Genomic DNA, 23,092 nt, shown 5'->3' on the forward strand with positions numbered 1-23,092 from the left:
CTATTTTTCTTCAAGGCTGTGTTGTTGCAGTAACCGAAGACCGTGTGTAAAATTAATATAGTCCTGCAACATTTGAAACGGTCCCCACTGGTCTTTCAAAAGCTTCTGCCTCTAATAATGTTTCTGTGCAGTCAGCTAATACAGGAGTCACAAACCTTTTTCCTTGAGATCGTGTGCTCTCTTTTAAAAGCATGTCACGTTCATCCTCATTAAGCCTTCATTTCTTCTCTGCTCTCATCTCTTCCTCTCTCTCTCTTTTCTCTGCACTTAGCACATCTGCTGGGTTTGTCAGCTGCAGGTTGCTGTCTTCACATTGCTGTCCCCTTTGGATCTCTTTTGCATGAGGTACGTGTATGTGTGACCGATTGGAGTAGGTGTAAACCTAAGTTGAGTGTCAAAAAAAGCCACTGCAGTGATTGTGGATGGATGACATGACTGAATCATTTCAGGTTAGGGCTTCAACCTAAAAAAAATAATAGCTACATGGACAAATACAAGACTGCAAATACAACTGTAAACAGCCGAGAGGAAAACACAGACAAATGAGACAACTGCTGACATATAATAGTATAAAGCTTCAGCTCGGGTCATATATATATATATATACACTGTATATATGTATTTATGTGTGCATTAGGTATCATGAATAAAGAATGGACAAAATTATTTACTGAATTTATTAATCTAGATGAATGTTCATTTATAAATATACTATTGTTTATTGTTAGTGATAATACAATAAATAATGTTAATTTATTATTATAAAATTGAAAGGTTAAAGTTGTTTTATATACACTTTTGAAAGAAATTAATACTTTTATTTAGCAAGGACACATTAAATTGACAGTAGGGACATATATAATGTAAAAAAAAATATTTCCATTCCAAATAAATCCTGAAAAAATATGGTTTCCACAAAACTAAAATATATTAAAATAGAAACCAGTTATAGTTAATTAGAATAATATTTCACATTATTCCTTTTTTTTTTACTTTGTCTTTGATTAAATAAAAGCAGCCTTGGTGAGCAAGAAAAACAGAGTATGTGAAAAATTATATTCACTCGCATAATTAAACACTGTAAAATTTAATTGATCTTTCATGATACATAATGCAATATGTAATGTAACCAAATTGAACCTTATTGTAAAGTATCACCGAATTAATGAAAGCTAATCTCTGATTGGTGGATTAAAATGTTTTTGTCCTGGGCCAACAAGAATGTTGATTCAAAAAACATCCAAGTCCTACTTGCAAATGTATGCCAAAATCATGAGCAAAATAGACATTTGGTTCTCCATTTAATCTCACGTCATCTACAAGGAAGAGTTTTCTTAAGAAAGTTTTATTTCTTATTGAAATGAACAAACATTAACAAAATCCATAAGAAAAATTCATTTATAAACTCCATGCTATTCAATATTACTTTGTTGAAAACCAAATCCTTCTCTTCGCTTTTAGACTTCATCAGTCTTTACAGCGCTAGTATTTTCAGTAATATAGCTTGTACCAACATACATGCTGTGAGACCCCATTATAATAGCTCAATATACCTCTTCGCTTTCATTTACACATCCAGATTCAAAGTATTTAAAACTGAATCTGAGCTCTCGCTGGCTTTGAGCTGTGATGTCTGCGGGGTTATAGATTACTTGTCAAAGTCTGCGTTAGCATGATCTCGCTCTCCCCAGAGGAGAAAAACACTGGGTTTCCCCTCCTCGTTCTTCGCGTTTACCTTTGTTCACAAGAGGTCCAATTAAGCTTCCCCCCGAACCGAGGCATGTGCGATAATAACACATCCAAAGCTTTTTTTTTTTTTTTATCAGTTCTTTCATCTTGTCTCGTCACCAGCCCACCCTTCCCCCATCTCCTTACGCACATGAAACACATCTGCGTGTATTTTTGCCACTCCTTCCCCCATTCTTTACCTCGCGCTCTCTTTCGGCAGCATCACTTGGCCACTGAGGCTGGTTGCTGTGGCAACATCTCCCAACAGAGCTGGCTACCTTCCCTGTTACCGTAGCAACTGGTTCCCTGCAGGATTCCAAATGAGCCACTCCATCTCTCTCTCTCTCTCTCTCTCTGCTTTCCATAATTGAACTGAAATATGCTTTCCTGGCTGCTTTATATTCAGTAGGTCAAAATATAGCCCAAAGAACCGCTAAATGAGCGCAAAGCATTAGAGCCACTGATATTGTTTGTTTGAACGCTACATCGCTGCCACTTAAGATGCTTAGACACACATTTACATGTGACTGATGTCGCTTCGACACAATGGCTCATGACATAATTAAACAAGAGCGAGCAACCAAATCCGATAATGTCCAACAATCTCAGTGGTCTAAATGGGTTTGTGGCATTTTACCCCGAATCTCCGCATCTCTAAATGCTTCATCGTGTCCGATGCTTGGTATAAGGATCTTGCAGTTTTCCTTTTAAAAAGGGAATTACACTATTAAGTTATGCAGATTGGTTCAAACGACCTCTGCCTGCTTTCTTTGAGAATGTGACATATACAAGAGCTGCATTATCGTCCCTACTGCAGGACCCATTAATATTCATATAAATACTAAAAATAAAGCTAAATATATATATACACATGTATATATACATGATAGTATAAACTAAAACCATTAATATAATACATAATAGAAAAAAATTAAGTAAAATACATTAAATTCATTCAAAACAAATAAAATAAATGTTAATATTACGTTATAAAAATTGACAAAAGAGACACAAAATAACTGAAACGTAAAATTAACATGAAAGCAGAAAATACATTTAAAAACAAAATCAAATTTTGTTCATTAAAATATATACAAAAACTTTCATAGTCAGTGATGCTAAAATAAGACTGGTGTGGAGTTATTACAATAAAACTGCAGCTTGCCGTTTTGTTTTAAACAGAAAATTAGCCTATTACGTTCCACAGATTGTCCAAACTGCCTGCTTTCACTGAGAGTGTCTTTACATGTGAAATATACAGGATCCACTTCATCCTCCCTACCGCAAGACCCTTTAATAGTCATATAAATATTCATCACAGACCATTAGCGGGTGATATTACTCATGTCTCAAATTGCAATGTGTAATTGCTGCTATTAGCAGAGATTTAGCTGTGGTGTTAGCATTAGTATTAATGCATAGACTCAGCCCTTATCATTTAAAATGTAACACTTCAGCTTTTTGCTTTATATCTGAATATCCAAGAAATGGAAGGAGCTGTGTACTTACTATCAAATCATTTTTTTCATTAATTTAAAATAACAATATAAATATTACAAGAAAAAATGTAAATGGTTGATTTGGAACTGAAATGTGTTTAAGTTCAAATTATAACTAAAACTACTAATTAGAAAAAGTATTAAAAATGCTAAAAGCATGTACTAATTTCATTCAGAAATGTACTTTCCTGACACTAATATCTTCCAGAAAGTTGCAGGAGCATTCTTGAAGTTGTGGCAGAACAGAAATAGAGTGAACTCAATTTATGAGTAAATTAGTAAAACAAGGTCTATGGTAAATACAGCAAATAGATGATACTTGGACATTTTCTGGGTTTTGATGTTACAGCTGCAATACAGCAACATCTCTTTTCCTAATTGTGATGTATATCCGAGTAAAACAGATTATATAAAAATGAAAATATGTACAGTGGAGACTTAACTCTATCCATAGGTTGTTGATTGGATGGAGGCAAATCTGAATCCAAGATTGAAGTTAATTGTGAAAAAAAGGGGCTGGTTAAAGCAGACTATAACTGGAAAAGACCAGCATTCATAACCAAAAAGCATTTCACTGAAAAATCGAGTTATGAAATATGGATTAAGCTTGACAAATAATGAGAATTGTTTTTTTTTTACATACGCCTGAATGAATTGTGCATTATTAGATCAATAAGACGCATTTAGAAAATAGATGTGGGTGAATTTCCATTTCATGCTGACTTTAACAGTAAATACAATAAACAATACTTCTACAGCTTTGATTAATCTTACTTAAATGTTAATTCCAACATTTGTTCAATGAACATTAAAACAAAGATGAATAAATGCTGTAAAATATATTACTCATTCATGTTAACTAATGCATTATCAAACTGCATTACATAATTATGAGGTTGAGTAAATAATTCTAATGTCTGTTTTGTACCTGGTTAAAGTCAGGCTGAATTCCGACATTGTTCATCATCTGCATCTACACTGTTTTGCACTAATGGTTCCAGAGCCAACCATGTCAGATCAGAAATAAAGAAAACTGTCTGTATACTGTATATATACAGTGAGCATATTCAGACCGAGCCTAGAGGTTTAATACTTTCCCATCGCTGAAAAGAGAAAAATGCTTTGTAATCTGTGCTGAATAGAGAAGCACAGTTCAACAATTCATTCAATTATCTGTGCTTGTGAAACATTTTGATAGCTACAGACCTCATCTCGGCTCACAGTGGCAAGTGTTTACAAATGACATTTTCTTGCTGTGTCCTTGAGACTGCCTGCCGGTGTGAAATATGCTGCCGGTAAAAGATTGTCGCAAAAACACATTGTATGAAAGCTCACACGCCTCGGATAGAGCACAAAGGAAAAATGAATTGCTGCTATGAAAAGCAAACATTTTAAAAGTGATGAACCATAATGCTGCAGTGCAATGGTTCGAGGAGAGAAAGGTTGCAGAGAACATTGAGTTCTATTAGAGACAGGAGAGCTGCTAGATTGACAGAAGTAGCCTGAGAGATGGAGAGGGACAGACGGAGAATGAGTGAAGTGGGCACAGACGATAAATATTTTATTGCAAAACAGACCGAGATGATGAAAAAAAGAGAGGAAAAGCAGCAGCGGGTCGGCTGGGGATGAACACACGGGTGGCAGGAGAGAGAGTGGAACGAGGGACGTTTGAGAACAGGAGAGCGTGACAGAGGCACCCAAGCAGATCCGACAAGCAAGAGTCTGGACCTTTTCGAGGCCCTACATTTTTGATGCATCTTTTTTATAAAATGTGCTGAGCTGCACACACAACAACGTCTGCGTTTTGGGGTTTGTGCAAAAATCAAAACTTTCGATTCACATGAACTGGCCACCTCCCACAGGAAACTGAATAGGGCTTTGATTTGGAATGACAGGAAGTGGATTCTACGTAATTATAATTCAAAGAAATTTAACAACAGAAACATATAAAGTAGCTACAAACTGAAATACAAATTTATCTACATTACAATTAAAACTATGCTTACTATTACTATACTTTCACAATATTACTGTTTTATATATTTTTATTTATATATTAGTGCTGGGCAACGATTAATCGCATCCAAAATAAAAAACGAATTGTTTACATAATACATGTGTGTGTACTGTGTATATTTATTATGTACATATAAAGACACACACAAACAGTGTATTTTAAAAAAATATTTACATGTGTTTACATGTATATATTTATATTCATATAATTTATATATAAATATATTTAATGTATAAACATAACAGTTTTCTTAAATATATACCTGCACGAGTGTGTATTTATATCTACATAATAAATATAAACAGTACACACACATATAGTAGGTACACAAAATCTTTTATATCGGATGCGATTAATCGTGATTAATCGCGATTAATCACGATTAATCGTTGCCCAGCACTAATATATATATATATATATATATATATATATATATATACAAACAACCTATAATACATTTTAATTTAGTTTAATTTCTTTGATGTATAGTTCAAAAGAACATGACTTATTTGAAATAGTAAATACATTTATAATGTTACAAAAAACTTCTGTCACTTACTATTACCAATCAATTTTGTGGATCCTTGTTTAAAAAAAAAATATTATTTCTTTATAAATAAATAGATAACTAAAATATCTTACCAACCGCTTAAGTCTTTTTTAATTTTATATATAAAAAAGGTTTTAATCTTGACAAAAGTTCTGTATGAAAATTATATAAATGTAAATTTTAAATGAACTGAAAATTATATGAAATAATTACATTCATTTTAATTCCAATTCAAATATGAATGGCAATTCTGCATCTTGTTTGCTAAATCAATTCAGCAACTGAAATGTAATTTTAAAGGCATTCTCAGTTCAATCCTGAATCATGCACAACCCTGGTACATAATAATGACACCACTCAAAAGTCCCCTACTGATGGTGATGGGGTGATTTATACAAGCTGAGATCTGAAGAAAAAATCCCATCAACAGCGGACTCTGTCATCGCCAAGACAAAATCTCTTCAATCAAACATATCAAACCCTGACTGATGAACATCATGATTGATGATGCATCTTTTCAGAACAAACCACATTTTTACATTTTCTAAAACAAATGTGTGTGATTCTTGCTTATGCAAAAATTGGTTTTGTTATTCCTTGTTGCAGCTGTCATCTTTCTAATGAATAATGGCATATAGAGATTTGTCTCTGCATTCCTCAGATGAGATTTGACATGTCATGGTGATACTCAAAAAATAGGCAAATCACCATCATTTGCATAACTTGTTTTGCATTTTACTCTACACAAATACATAATGGACAAAAAGTGGCCTCCACAAGAGCTCCATCGACCTGGCATCTCCACAAGACACGTTTCATGATGCTTCAGCTCTAACCGACATGTTTCCTGCAGGATTCATTTCATGTGGAGTCTCAGTGGTATGCGCCAACCAGAATTTCTCATGAAGGACTACATATTTTTATTCCACAGAATTCCTCCAAGGTTGCCCTAAATCTGTCTTCGATCTCACAAATCCATCTTATCTTGCCTACAGCTATTTGCCTGCTCCATTTGCTATAAATCTATTATCACTCCCCATTTAGCCCAGTTTGCATTGCACTCTTGCATTTAACCACATTTCGTACCGCTGGTCTAAACCTGCCCATGCAAAACCACTGACATTTACAATAGAACTACTGTGTTGACTGGTGTAAAACTGAGTCTTATATATACGACTTAGGAATACAATCATCAACACCTACATTTTCTGCCAAGTTGATTCATTACAGCAAACGCCCTTCGCTGTCGAAATCGGTTCTTGGTCACAGGCATATGTGCTCCAAAGACAGGCTCGTGACATCTCTCCCCTGACCGATATCTCCCATCAGGCCATACGTGAGTGCAGATCACTGACAGAGATGAATTGGATTAAGCGAACAAACCCGGGGCCAGCAGGGTTAGGATTTCTCCCAAAGCTAATATCGCTCTATCTTCCTTACACTCTCTCCTCCTTCCCTTGGCTTGCAGTTTCATCTGCCATTACTGTATCTTTCTATGTAAACTCTCTCTCACACACACACACACACACACACACTCTTTTTCATGCTTTCTCTCTTTTTTATCCATTTCCCTCCAGAAAAAGTCTAGAACAGTGTTATCAATTTATTGCAGCAGCTCCATAGGCTGTCTGACTAAAGCCTCCTACTGGGAAGCCGAACCTTCAGACTTCATTTTTAGCCTCACAATCTCTGAAAGTTCGAACAGAAACCACAGCCAATTAGGCTTTTTCCTGGCCAGGTTGAAGACAGAGACAGAAACCTGCACTGAGTTTTATTCTCATTCATACACTCTAAAAAATGCTGGGTTAAATACAACCCAGCGCTGGGTAAAATATGGATGAACCCAGCGATTGGGTAGTTTTGACCCAGCGATTGGGTTACTGCCCAGAAGGTTGGGTTAAACATTTAACCCAACTGTTGGTTGAAACCAATCCAGCATGTGTTCTGTCCAATATTTACCCAGCACTGGGTTGTATTTAACCCAGCAATTTTTTTGAATGTAAGGTCGCACAATTAAAAATAATTCTGATTAACACAATTTACATTAAAATACTTATTTTGGCAGCACAGCTACATGCAGCACAACTTAACTGGATTAGTGGTTGGGTCAACCTCACTGACAGCAGAAACTATACACTATACACACATAAACATAAACTGATTTTATTTGCTATAATACTGAATTGAATTTATTTTGATATTAAAATATGTTCTCTAATCTCAGTACTGTTTGTTTATAGGCATCTTTCAGCTATGAGTGAAACGTGAGGCAGTGTTCTGACAACTCAGCATGTTGGGTCAAACATTTAACCCAGACAGCTGGGTTGCCAAATAACCCAGAAATGGTTGTTTTTAACCCAGCATTTTTTAGAGTGTGAGAACTGTTTTCCTGAACTTCTTAACTTTTAAATGTTGTTGAAAGAAGTCTCTTATGCTCATCAATGTTGAATTTATTTAATAATAAAAAAAATGACCACAGACATTACTCTAGTTTTCAGTGTCACATAATCCTTTAATAAATCATTCTAATATGCTGATTTGCTGCTTGAGCAACATTCATTATTATTATTATTATCAATTTTGAAAACAGTTGTGCTGGATATAGTATCATTCAAATGATTAGGGTCAGTAAGTTTTATATATATATATATATATATATACACATATACACACACACACACACACACGCACATATACACATAAACATATATATACATATACTGTATATACACGTACATATATGCATAAATTCATTATATATATATATATATATATTTTTTTTTTTTTTTTTTTTTTATCAGCAAGGATGAATTGAATTAAAAAGTGACAGTAAATATCTTTATGATGTTACAAAAGATTTATATTGCTGTTCCTTAAAATTTTCTATTAGTCAAAGAATTCTTAAAATCACAAAAACTGTTTGCGACATTCATAGGAAATGTTTCTTAAGCACACAATCAGCAAATATATTTAAACAGAAAACAGGTATTTTAAATGGTAATATTTCACAATGTTGTTGTTTTTACTCTACCCTTTTTAATCAAACAAATGCAGATTTGATGATAAAATACTTCTCTCAAAAACATTATAAAAAATCTTAACTATTCCAAACATTGATCACTTGGCAGAACAAAAAACGAAAATAAATTTTTGAACAAATTATACAACGAAAACGAAGTTGTCTGTCTGCACAAGTGTCTAATGCTGCCTTCCCGTGCTATTGGAATTATCGTACACACGAGTCATATTTACTACTAGGATATTCTGAAATAATTTTGATACCCGAGTTGGGCGGGTCATACACTTTAAACATGGTGGAGGGGACAACCATTGCTGCTGTTAATGCTGTTCTCACAACAACTACATCCCTTTGTCTTGTTGCTAAAGTAGTGTATTTATAGGCTAGATATGAACGATCATTCGAAGCATATATTATGTTTTATAAGCAGTGAAATAAGCATATATTTGACCACAATTCCAGAATTGTAAGCAAACTGCATGCATAGTGTGGTGAATGTTTATATGACTGTCAACCAATGGGATGCTACATTTTATTTTTTCCGACATTAAAGCACTTCAATACTACAAGCTCGTAATCATTACTTCATAATAGGAAATTTCCGATAGCATGTGAAGGCAGTATTATTTACAACATTTCTGTCCCTTGTAATGGAAGCACTATAGATTTTTCACATTGCTCACATGCATTGTATATTTGGTGCTTCATTGTCTACACAGCAAGCAAACAGCAAGACATCTAGCAAATGGCTTTTCGCCAGAGTCAGGTGATATTTATTCAGCATTGACTTTTTGTGGGCCTCTGCGAACAAAAGTGAATCATAAGACTGCTGAAACTGTGCGCTTTATCACCGGTTGCCACTCATTTAAATGTCATTCATGTGCACAACATGTCTGTGATTGGTTACAAAGCTCAAAACATTTCAAATAAAAAATGTAAAAGAAGTAAATGGAATGCTGTAATCAACACTTTTCATGACTAGTTAATCAAGGCAGCCGTTTGGTTGATTGTGCAACCTTCACACTCATTCAAAAACATGAGGAAATGTATCTTCAGTCTTTTGCAGATATTTTCAATTTGCCTGCATTTCAATCTACAGAATCCTGAAATGCATGCAACAGTCACATTCAGTATGCATTTGTTTTCATAGAAGATGCATAATAAAGGTGCTGGAATTCACCAGCTTGACTTTTGATTTTATAATCAACAAACAAAAGTGATAGTGGCTGCCAAATAAACCACGATGTGAAATGGACGCAATCTCATTGGTTTCAACGGCATCTCTTTTTAATGAGCAGTGTATTTTTCTTTCATAGTCACAGTGCATGTCTCATCTCCGCACTGACGAGGAATACAAAAACGGCGGGAAGGAAGAGAAATTATGCACTGAAATGGTGAATTTCATACCCTGTAGCAAATGCACATGGCGGAGCAAAGCACATTGGAAAACATTAGTGAAACCTGATTATCTCCCAGCTCGGAAATTAATTAAATGAGAGAGGGCGAATCTAGTGGGGCTTGCATGCTCCTATCTGTTTCAACAAATCCCCTGCCCTGCAGCCAGAGTTGGTGTGCCTCTGTACCGACAGGGCCACAGTCTACTGGGGGGAGTGCTGAGCATGCTGGGCAATTTCAACACCCAAGGGTCATTCCTCCCATCTGTGGGTCTCTCTTTACCTGATTAACACTGTCTTACTCCTCCACCACCCACTGCTAACAATGACTACATAAGGACGTCCTGTGGAGCAGTGGCGGCTGCGCAAGTGAAGAAGCACAGGTGCCACTTATCAAGGGCAAAACCGTTGTGTGTTTGTGTCTGCAAAGTCAGTCCTAAAACTGCATTGAAAAAGGTCAAAAAAGACCAATCAATCAATCAATCAATCAATCAATCAATCAATCAATCAATCAATCAACCAACCAATATTTTTAATGGCGTTAATTCATATTTAATATTCTATATAAATTATATTATTATTAATTATATTAAATTATTATTATATTATATATTCTGTTAGTTATATTAGATTTAAGGTTTTTCAGAAAATGTATATAATTTAACAATTTACTGAACATTAGGCTTTTAATGAAAGTATAACAATTTAGAAATATTTATCATACAATAAAAATAACATGCAATTTAATATTTAAAAATGTCATTTTAATTATTAAATGAAACAATGTATATAATTTATTTAAAAATGTAATATGTAATAATTTTAATAATACATTTGAATAATTTATATGATTTCAATTAGTGATAATCTATATTTAATTATAATTTAATATATAAATTATATTATTAATCATACACACACACACATATATATAATTTCATGCTCAAAAATGTAATGCAAATAAATAAATAGAATAATATACATAACTTAATATTAAAAAATGTAATGCAATTTTAATAATATATTTTATTTATTAAAATCAAATAAATATTTATTTGCTTTAAGTAATAATAAACCAAGTATATCATTTCATATTTAAAAATGAAATATATTATAAATGTTTTTGTATTACAATTATTGTTTAATATGTCATTTTCAATTATTATATAAATTATGAAAATACACTAAATGATGCTAATTACACCATATATAAAAATATATTCATAAAATATATATAATTTAACAATTTATTAGACATTAGGCTTTTAATGAATATACAGTATAAGAAATCAATCATTGCTGTGGAGCTTTATATATCAAATCCAACAACAAATAAACCAACAAACACTGAACAGTTAATCGATCACAGTGATAAATGAATCATCCGAGAAGCCTACGATCATCAAAACGCAATGTACATTGTTCCTAAAAAAAAAAAACCTCAGTCCAGATGTGCTTCATAATTGTGCATGATCTTCCAATCCTTTGGAACCATTTCATGCTATGTTCCCCGAGGGGCTTCAGAGTACAGCTTCATCAGGTCTCAGGTTCCATAGTGTGGAGTCTTTCCTCTGCTTCTCGAAATCCAATATCAAAATGTTCTCAGAGGGATCTCACACTCCCAACAAGCTACACAACAGGCCGCAGTTCGGCGGTTTCCTCCGTGCATAAACACAGTTCGAAGCACTGAAGCACTCGAAAAACCCTGAGAATAATCCGTGTTTTCTAGCATCAACAAACAACCGCTTCACAACAGTCTAAACATTGCTTTCATGAGGGAAACAACTCCCAGAGAAGATTACGTGAGGTACATCGTAAGGTAGAGTGAGCAAAATTATGCTTTTTTGTAAACCACATATTCGGGGGTGAAATTTTAAGAAGTGGTTTTATTGTGAGCCAAACGGGGGAATCCAGCGTTCTCAATCGTGACTGCAAAACCAATGAAGCCAAGACTGACAGTACAACACATCAGAGTTACTGGCAGCAACGGTAATCCCAGTAATGCTCTTACCAGTCCAGCATAATTGAACAATGAAAGATGGGTTTATGGCTAATAAATTTAAGCAATCTGCACTGGTAGTTAATAAATAAAGAAGTATAGTAATCCTCTTAGGATATGACTGTCAACTTTTTGCACGCTCCCACATTCTAATAACAATGGATGGGATTTGCACCTCATCCAGATTATTTCTAAATGGAATCATGCTCACTGTTTCACACAAGGTGACTTTAAAGACTCTCACACACATCCCTTCAGCTGTCATCTGCCATACAGGTTTATCTGAATAGAGTTACATTTGTAATATATTTGTGAACGGATACATGGTTAATCAAATAAATAATATTGCTACAGCACTGTTACTAATGCTATCGTGTGAACATCATAGCACATTTGTTCATATGGTTCTTGATTAAATTATTCCAGAGTATCAATGCTGCACATATACATCATCATATTTCCTTTCTGTTTAATATTTTATTATAAGTGGACAGGCATTGCTAAAGGCACTTCTGCAATAAATATGAACAAATAAAGGGTATCCCCTCATAAAACTCCAAAAAAACTATCCATGCCAGACATCACAAACCTCTCTTATCTAACCTGCTCTACCATGACAGTACAGACACTGGATCACTGCACATTGCAGGTGACAGTGGGTTTCCTAGACACACCCTAAAAACTCTGCTATTTCCCATGAGGCCCGGCGGCAGCATCTGTGGACCAGCAGCTAGAAGTGAGTGCTGACGCATTCAGACAGCAGGAGAGGGGACAGTGGAAGTCAGCCAGGTCTTCCTCCCTCTGCCTATGTGCTTTTGCAGGTTTTCTAGGCAAGCTACTCATCAATAAACAGATTGATGAAGTTACAAACTCGTTTCTAATGCGTCAGAAACAGACGAGTATACTAACACAATGTCTTGATCAGGTTTTTAGTGCGGAAAGACATTTGCAGATTTATTATAGGTTAGGTTAAGATTGAATTCCACTGACCTCAATTACACTGATTGCATTCTGGGATGCAACTTCATAAAGGTGATTAATATTAAGAGCAGAGCAGTTTCAGAGCTGATTGATTATTGGTCATTGATTACACTGTGTGAATGACTGAATTAAGTAAAGATGGAACCAAAGCATGTACATCAGTGGGAAAAAAAATGCTTAAAATTGCGTGACTGACGAAAAAAAAAATGGTTAGCATACCATACACTGTAAAAAAAAAAAATCTGTAAAATTTACAGTAAAAAAAAAACTGGCAGCTGTGGTTGCCGGAATTCTACCGTAAAAAAATGCGGTAACAACATTTTAGGTTTTACGGTTTTTAACTTAAATTTACAGTTAAATACCGTAATTTCATTAACTGAAATAATGTTAATATACCAACCTATTGAAGAACTGAATCTGCTTTGTACCTTTGAAAAACACTGATAACCACCAAATGCAGGTGGTGATGAGAAAGTCACATGATGAACCAAAGCCCATCACAAGCAGCTTTTAAATATTAACATATATAGAAGGTGCAATGTCATTCACACAAGCACTAAACACCATCATGATGAGACTCATTAAACTGAAATATGCAATAAACATTAATTTAACAACATTAGATGTAACATACAATCCTAATAAACAAAATTGATAAGAAAAAACTAAGAACAAACATAGTTATTTCAAAGAAAAAACATCAAATTCAAACAAAATTTGAAATGCAATGCAGGGAATTCTGGGAATGTCAGTTTATGCTTTTTCCCTGTAAATTTTACAGGAACTTACCGTTAACCATTTAACAGGTTTTTACTGTAGCCTTTTCACAGTTTTTAACCGTTAAAATCACAATCATTTTTTACAGTGTAGAATCCAAAAATGCAAAACAATTTAATAATGGACTTTTTAAAATTAATGGATTATAACGTTACCTTGTGTGAAGTCAATTATTACATTGTTTTGTATTTTTTGGAGCATATGGTGTGCTGATGTTTGTTTTTTAATGACTGAATTTTATAAAAAAAAAAAACATTTAAGGTAAACGTTACACTACGGTTGTGTTAACATATATAGTGCATGTACTGAATTAATTATTCATATTTTTTACAGCATTTATTAATCTTGTTTATACACACACAAACACACATAATATTTATTTCTACATTTTTCTGTATTTATATACTCTATCATTGTTAGCTCAAAACACATTGATGTTATAATTGTTAAAAAATATATGCCAAAGATTACGTCATATATAATTAATAATAAATAATATATAAAAGCTATTTTATAATATATATATATATATTTTTTTTTATACAATTATATGTAAAATAACATAAAACAATGAAAAATTATACAACATATAAATAATAAATAATATATAGGCCTATAATCATATTAAAAATATATTGGTTTGTGTAGACTATTTTTGTAGACCATGATTATTTTGTTAACTGCATTAACATTAGTGCAACTGTTTGTTTCCTGCTGAAGACAAATGCTAAAAATAGTTCACGTTGGACGTTTTCTAAATCGATACCGTTGTCGCAGTCAAAAACATTTTTTAACCCCCAAAATAGTGTCAATAACAATCCCTGGATGCGGTGAGGGATTGACAGATATGTGTTCTCTTGATCGCACTCTGATCTGTTCACAAGAATTGAAAGGGATTTACAGCATTTATATCCTGTCAGGCGGACATAATCCTCTCCCTGCGCAACACTTTATTTCCCCAACATCTGCATGTGGCCAAATCTAGCATTAAATTATATAAATTCTTTATATAATACACAAATCTGCCCCTTTATTGTCTTCCAACCCTTTCTAAATTCAAAAAGGCTTCAACATCCAATAACAGTTCTGTATCACTATGCAAAAAACCCAGAAAAACAAATAAGCGTGGGATGTCTGAGTAACATAATTTTTCCATCTCGGGCCTGGAGGTACAGCAGGCTTCGTCAGCACTGCAGGCCGCAGAGGCTGCAGCATATCTAATAGCACTGAATCAACAACCCTCCAGACATCATTCAAGCATCACGGCCGAGAACGTGTCTGCTGTTACAGTCTGTCTTCTCCAGCTTCAACTACTTTATTTGAAAGACTTCTCAAAAATGTCACATTATACTCATTGAATTTTCTCAGACAAAAAGCCAGTCCAGCTGCCACCCAATGTGGCAAAGTACAAATGTAAAATCAAATAAATTATTTTACAATCTAAGATGCATGGGATCTCATTTTGGACATCTGCAGTCCACTATCAATGAAAGACAGCAATTTCCTCCTCAATGCAAGCACGTATTACATACTAAATATCTAATAGATTACTCAGTGATACAAACTGTTATACTAAGAAAAATCCATTCTGTAGGCTAATGAAAAAGGTGTGCCCCACCCTACGAAATAAAACATGTTCAGCTAATTTATCTTTCCATTTATCAGGCCAAGGTCCCAATTGGTTCTTTCTCTCAGTCACACACACACACACACACACACACAAGAACACACATGTACATGCACAAACATAGACAAACAATCATAAATCTCATAAGCATCAGATCTGCCCCCAGAATTGTGTTATGTGCATGTATCAGTTTGTTTTTTTATATATATAATTGGCTGCTAAATATAATCTAAATAGAAAACAGCCTGGGGAAATGATAAGGTACCCAAGGTTAATCTGAAACAAGTGCATAAAAATAATAAGCACATTAAATGTGTCATCCGCATTCGGATCCTACCTCATCTCTCCAGACGCAATAAGACAATAAAGTCATCAATATTAATGGCGTTTTCTGACCCATTCTTCTTCCTTCTCTGCTTAGTATTTAACTCTGCTGATTTCTTTGGATGTCTGTTTTTAACTACTATATTATCTCCAAAAGAAAAACCCAACGGGAATGAACTGGTCTGCTACGGGATACGAGCTGGTCTGATCGGAGATATCTCCTGTGTCCGCAGATCTCGGCTGCGGCTCCGATCAGTAAAACCAAACCCTCCTCCGCTCGGGCTGCGCAGAAGGTGGGCGTCCATCTGCTGAAGAACGGCGCCCCCTGCTGGACATCTACTGACAGGCACTGTGAGCGCTGGTGAGGTCTGTGAAGAAATAATACTTTCATCTAAATGCCTCTCGGTGCCTACATCTTATTATTTTCATAGATTTTACAGCCGCTGTTGTCCCACATTAATGTTTATATGGTGTAGTTTCAGTACCGAGCCGCTAGAGAGAGATCAAGATAAATGTTTACATTTACAACATGTGCGCACGAGGCCTACTTATAAAATAATTAATAAACGAATTTCTTGGATAAAGCTTTAATAAGGCTAACTTTTGATTGTAATTTGTAGAAGAGTCTGATGGATTAATGCATTTTCAATAGGCTATTATTGCCCTAGAAAAAGATTTTGACAATAATGGGGCATGTTGGCGTTTTTAACTGGAAAATCAACACGGAAACATAAAACACGTCATGAAACAGTAATATATATATACTGAAAGTAGAAGGGATTGTACTAGAAATATATCGGACCGGTGCAAGTTGCCACTGTGTTTTTATTTATTTATTTTTTTAGAAAGTTCATACCTATATAAATGTAAAAAAAAAAAAAGATATATAGCCTATATATATATATATATATATATATAATTGTGTTTACATTATATATATATATATATATATGCATACGTGTTTAAATGTAAACAAAATTATATATATATATATATATATATATATATATATATATATATATTTTTTTTTTTACATTTAAACACGTATGCACTTTCCAAAAAAATAAAAAAAACAGTGGCAGCTTACACCGGTCCGATATGTTTCTATAACACATCCCCTTGTCCAGAGAGCACAGTTCAACCTTTCAGGTTTTTATTAATATTAGTTTGGATTTAAGACAATTTCCGAAACAATTCTTAACAAGGTGACTGAAACCAACATTAAAAACTACTGCTAGACTATTGTGACACTTTGTAAACGCCTGTATGTTTGGTGACGGAAGTAGTCTCACCTTGTCATGCCCACTGAAACTACAGCGTCATCACTGCCCTCAGGTGTGCGAGATTCACTGAAACTCTGAACGACCCAGAAACAACTTTAACATTTGGACTATTTCATCCAAACTAAAAGCAGTGCCTGTATTGAGTCGGGCGCGCACGCTTCTGTTTGGCAGCGAAGCTAGTTTCCTCAAATAACATGAGTTCTGCCGCGTTTGAACAAGTAAGTGTCTTGGTTTTTACTAAAAATATATATATAAATAAATAAATACATCTCTGCACTTTGATTGAAATGGCGTATCTCCACAGCTCTGTTGTTCCTCCTTATATTAAACCGGACACGTTTATCCAGTTCAACCCACTTGTAGGCTATCCCTCAGGGTAACTTTCAGTGTTAAAAATTGAATATGTGAATTTAAACTCGTATCATAGACAGGATTTGTGGCGTGTCATCTCAGTCCATTTTTATTTTATTTATATATTTATTTTTCTGTTGACATTGCCACCTGTTCAAGTCTGGTGGGGCTTTTGATTCATCTCAGTGACTCGTTTGAATACATTCACTAAAGAGATTCGTCAGGTGATCCTCTCCTCGGGGTCAGGAGTACAGAAACTTGAATCATGAGCTGTTTCAGTTCAAGAGGTGAACGAGAATGAGTGGTTAATTGAAAGCATTTCATCCCACGTCCTGGTCAGTGAAAGGTTAGTGTCCAGAAACGCTACCATTGAATATGTTAGTTTTAAATGATGTGAAGAAGCTAATTTTAGTGTTTGTCTGTGTCAGTTTTAATGGAAGACTGAATTAACCTTCAAACAAGTGCTTTATGGGTAGCCTAAACCAGCTAGACATGAATAGTTAGTCAGTCAGATACTATACTAACCCTGTAAGCCTTAACATATGATTTTTTTTTTTTTTTTTCAGATAGAACAGTTTATTAAACTTTCACATTTTTTGTAAGGTTTGCATATGTGTCATACATGATGCATCAGTATTTTATGGTTCATGTAGTACATTAAATTGTGAATATGGAGCAAAATATGAATTTAGGTGCAGTTGCTGTCATTTAAATGGCAAACAAGTAAGATGAAATTTTGATCGCTTGTGATGTAAATGACTGACATCTTCATAGGAATATAGCAGGCTACTTACATAAATTCATATAAATATCAGTTGTCACTCTATATTTCCCAGTAATATCTTTGTATTATATTTAAATGCTTAGTTTTATCAAAGCTCTGTAGTTTTTATTGTGGGGGCAAACATATAATGCAGTGCAATACAATGATGATTGAGAGATGAACAAATAAATGTTTCTCAAAAGACTGATGTATACTATTCCTAGAAGATTTTTTTCAAAAAGCGATGTATAGATAATGAAGTAAAAAGTTGATTCAGTCTAGTAAATGTTCATCATGAAATATTATCAACAATATAAAAGTCATTTATGTGTTTACTTTATAAAAATCATTCAATATTTTGCAGCAAAAGACTTGTATTATGACCTGATGGTGTCCAGGCATTTTTAGAATTATAATAAAAAGCCTTTTACTTAATAAAAATAGTATAAAATATCAATCAGATGACATAAGGCTGTAGTAGACACACTTTTTTTTTTATTTAAAATATGATACTAAATATGTTACTGTAGGCTTTATTGTGTAAATCCCTGACATTGGCATTTAGCTTTCAGGGTAAAAGCTTGTGTGTTCCCTAGAAATCAATCCCTTGACTTTAGCATTGCTAGCATTATGCTCTACCAGTTGATTAACAGTAATGTAAGACTATCCTAACAGATACTGTACATCCCAGAAGAGAAATTAAGTATTTGCGATAGAAGCACAGTGCTATTGTAATGTAGTCTTTCTGTGTGGTTGTGGTAAAGTGTAAATTCTTGTCTTAAAGTTGTAAATGAAGACATGGTGGCTTTGGGCTCGGCTTTTTATAACCTCTTCCTTGTCCTTAGTTAAGGTGCAATGTCTTGGTCCGAGTCAAATCAGCAGTTTGTGGGTTTTATTTTTATGTGATGACAAAATACAGCAACACAATGCTCCTGGGAGCAAAAACCGAGAGATACACCCAGTTTTGAAACATTATGTCATATAATCCATCTCGTTCTGAATCACTTTGAGTTGAGAAATCTAGATTACTGGTGTGAGATGTCATTTATATCACCTATTTTCAAATCCCAAATAAAGCCCTTGAGGGTCTTGTCTTGCCTTCACTACTTGAGACATAATGGATGTGTGTGTCCTATAAATAGATTGATATGTATGAATAATTTATTTGGCTATTTCTTTCACTTGGATGCGTTGGCTTTTTGTATAGTTTAACCATGGCAACCAAATACCAAAATATGTTGACTTGACTTGAATTTGAAATAATATAGCCATATATGCATAAAATCTTTACTGCATTAGGGGAAGGTAATGTGTACAGATGGGCTCTGTTTCCTGCTAAACACCTAGATTTCCAGGTATTTTGCAGTCTCTCCTGTTCCTCAGGCCTGTTTCAACTTGACAGGCAGAATTCTTAAACACCCTGGGAGTACAACAAATGCATTTAGTCTTGTTTTCAGGCTCCTCCAGACAAGCTTATTTATATAAAGGTAGGTTTTATAGGAAAAAGTATCTTATTTAATAATTGCATTAGTTTTTAAAAAAATAAGTATAAAACACCATGTCATACTTCCGTATTTTTTAGACAAGAACAAAATTCCTGAGATTCTTTCCTAGAAAATGCTTTTTAAATGAAACGTGTGGTATTCTATCATTATCAATGGATTTTGGTATAAGTGCAGGAGCCCATTTATGAAACATACCTCGAATATCAGTATTTTAGTATTTAGAAATGCAGTTGGTAGAGACGCCGCTATTGAAAAACTTTGAGTCTTTTCTGCTTTCTTTTCAACATCTTAGATTAATACAGCAGATGTTTCTTCCTTTTGTGAATAATCTTGAATTACATTCAGCCTAAATGAATGGTCTTCATTTCTTTCCTGTGATGTGGACTGATGATACTGAAGCAGACAGTATTGTTTGGTACTTTCTCAACTATTCACAGCCACGCTAGACATGTGACTTATTTTTGTCTTATTTGTTTTTTAGAAAACAGATGAAAAGGATAGAAATACATTGCAAAATGCATGGCATTTCCTCCACTTTGCTGCACAGACTGGAATCTGTGGTTTTAGGTGATTTTCAGACATGGATGCACACCTGTTCTAGATATCAGCATAAGCATTAGATGCATAAATAGCTTTAAGCTAAAATGTGGTTCACTCCCTTGTTTACTGAGGGTTCCAGGAATTGTGATGTACAAGAATCGTTCTGTTTTTGTTGCAAATGTTGGATACATACTGACCCGTTCAAATCAAAGTTGTGACGTTTTGTGGCTTTTGTTAGCTTGAATCCCTGAAGTTCACAAAATTTCATGCAATATATGGGTGTATGCGATATTTAAATATATTTACTATATACAAATTTACAGTCTTTGCAGTACCCAAAAACTGAGAACGGTCAACATTATTTACTGGAAATTTTATTTTCAACATAACCTTCAAATTTAACGTTTTCCTCTACACCGATGCATCATTTTTTTTAACTAAACTATTGCTTGTCTTCAGAAGATTTGGAATATAGCACAATTCAAAGTCATATGGACCTTTATGGTGCTTTTTTGGCTTGACATGTTTAACGCACAATAGAATAAATATGTTTGTATATAATTATTTCAGTCACTCCTGGGTGACCGTGTCATTGCGCTCTCTTCTCATTCACACGGATCCATCTTCTCTCTGCTTGCAGTTTCAAATTTGTTAACTTGAGGTTATAGGCCTAGTGTGTCTAGCACTTTGTTTCATTAGTAACCTAATTGGAAAGACATTTTGTTTGTGGTTTATTGAATGGGACCTTTGTGATGGTACACTTTATTCATAAGACATGCTACAACAAGACTAAACACGACCACATGCACACCTTTTTAATACTTGTCTTAGATGTAATACCACTTCATACCATCCCTAAAGCTATTTTGGTACTAAAGGTGTTTCTTTATTTATGTGATGCTACATGTCTTGGAGAAAGAGTTGAGTGGCATGTATTTAAATTAATTTTTCTTATTCCTTTTTATAATTACAATGTATGACATTTTTATGGCCTCATGAATTGAAAGACTGTCTGCAATATTTGTGAAAATCTTTTGTCACACGGCAGAACAATTTCTGTGAACTGGGTCAGTCCATGTCATATCAGACAAGGCTGCTGCCACACTGTTTCAAATTTTGTTCAAAATAATTTGGTAGACATATGCTAGTATTCCTGTAGCGTAAATCAAACCATTATGCTTTAAGTAAATGAACAACCTAACATGGTAGGTTTCAGTGGGTTGCAACAACTCAAAACAGCTCAAGTTAGGTTAGTTTCAACCCAGTGGTTCTTATTTGTTGTTGGTGACATAAAAAAATCTGCAGATTCAAACATTTATATATATATTTTAGTCCTTTAAGTATTCATTATTTTCAGTCCTAAAAACCTCTTATCTGCATGTTTAGGGTACGATATCTCAAAAATTATGGTTGGTTGCCTCATAGGAAAGTCCAAATTGTTCAGAGTCTGTTCAGAATACGAATGTTTACATGACTGGTATATTAGGATGACAGTTTCATAAATGATTATAATTTCCTGCTCTCTGTAAGTTTGCTTTATTAATTAACAACCAATGCAACTTAATTAATCATTTACTTTGTGCCTGTTGAAAGATTTCCATTACGTGGCCTGAGTTTTGGTAGTGGAATAATATTTTAATTCCAACAATTTTACAAAAATCTTAGTTTTTCCTGTCTAGGATGAGTTTCTTTTTGAAACGCTTCACAGGAGTTGTCAAAAATTCGACATTTCCTAGTAGTTTTCTGCTATGTGTTTCATAATACGCCTCAAAAAAGCCCCTAATATAGTACAATTATCTGCTGCATGAAGGACAAACGAATCAACGGAATAATTTGCTCAACCGTCCTTTCTCAGGAGCCATCTTTTAATTGCCTGAACATATCTTTAAATATTCTGTTTTGTCTTAGGGGGATTCATTCTTTAAGGTTTGATTGCTCTTGTGTTGTTTGGAGGCTCCTCGGTGTCCTGAACTGTCTTTTCCAGCTGACTGACCCTTTCAGTGATTATGGCCTCTGGACCATCTCCATGTCAGAAGCATTAGACAGCTGAACTCCAGCAGAAATGTGGTCTGCTTAGGTTTACAGACTGTATATATCAGAAGAATGCATGCAAATAGTAAAACTGCTTTATTGCATTCTCTCCAATTATTGTCTCCGTTCATGATCTTACATCATTTTGGCATGAGACTGTCTTGGTGTGTTGAATTTTTGCAACACAACCATGTATTTACACGCGTAAATTTATCCAATATAGACATTTAAAATTTTTTAACAGTCAATATTGAATATCAACCAGTTTTGAAAAAATAGTTTCTACTTGACCTTTGTCGCCATCTAACACTCAATAGTGATTCATTAACATTTTATGTTCTTGGCATGTAGCTGAGGCTATAAGTACAAAGACTAAACTTTTAGTTCCTAGAGGAACAGAGGAACAGAAATACAACAGAACAAATGCAAACAGTGCCAATATGTTGCAGAGCAAGATTCAAGTCAAATAGAACGATGAGTTGAGTCAACAGCCTGTGATGTGTCTACTATGATAGAGATAACATAAGTGTAATGTGAAGAATTTGATATCTTATCCATGGCCTTATCTGCAGGTTGCAGTAACTGAAACATTTTTTCTGTTTTAGTCCTTCTTTTTTTCTTCAAGCTTGTGGAACAGGTTTGATTACACATGCCATTGATCATTTTCGATGTGGTAAGCAGAAATAGTTTAACGCAAGGGTCAC

The 23,092-nt window shown here is 34.3% G+C and overlaps 2 protein-coding genes across 7 annotated transcripts in view; one reads left to right on the forward strand and one right to left on the reverse strand.

Moving 5' to 3' along the window:
• LOC306853936 (amyloid beta precursor like protein 1-like) overlaps positions 1 to 16,172 on the reverse strand; it is a 60,153-nt gene extending 43,981 nt beyond the window's left edge. For all 4 annotated transcript variants that reach the window (XM_079391651.1, XM_079391649.1, XM_079391648.1 and 1 more), the window contains exon 1: positions 15,929 to 16,172. In XM_079391651.1, coding sequence (XP_079247777.1) covers positions 15,929 to 15,991 — 63 coding nt within the window. In that variant the 5' untranslated portion in view covers positions 15,992 to 16,172. The remainder of the gene's footprint in view (positions 1 to 15,928) is intronic.
• A 1,003-nt stretch (positions 16,173 to 17,175) lies between these two features.
• Positions 17,176 to 23,092, forward strand: part of LOC306854378 (suppressor of tumorigenicity 14 protein homolog) — a 36,321-nt gene continuing 30,404 nt past the window's right edge. The window contains exon 1 of one of the 3 annotated variants that reach the window (XM_079392326.1): positions 17,176 to 17,416. In XM_079392326.1, coding sequence (XP_079248452.1) covers positions 17,393 to 17,416 — 24 coding nt within the window. In that variant the 5' untranslated portion in view covers positions 17,176 to 17,392. Of the gene's footprint in view, positions 17,417 to 17,583; positions 17,896 to 19,729; positions 19,800 to 23,092 lie in introns of those variants that run through there. The other 2 variants (XM_079392327.1, XM_079392328.1) reach the window with 2 other exon arrangements.

Source organism: Barbus barbus, assembly GCF_936440315.1.
Source record: "Barbus barbus genome assembly, chromosome: 34".
NCBI lineage: Eukaryota > Metazoa > Chordata > Actinopteri > Cypriniformes > Cyprinidae > Barbus > Barbus barbus.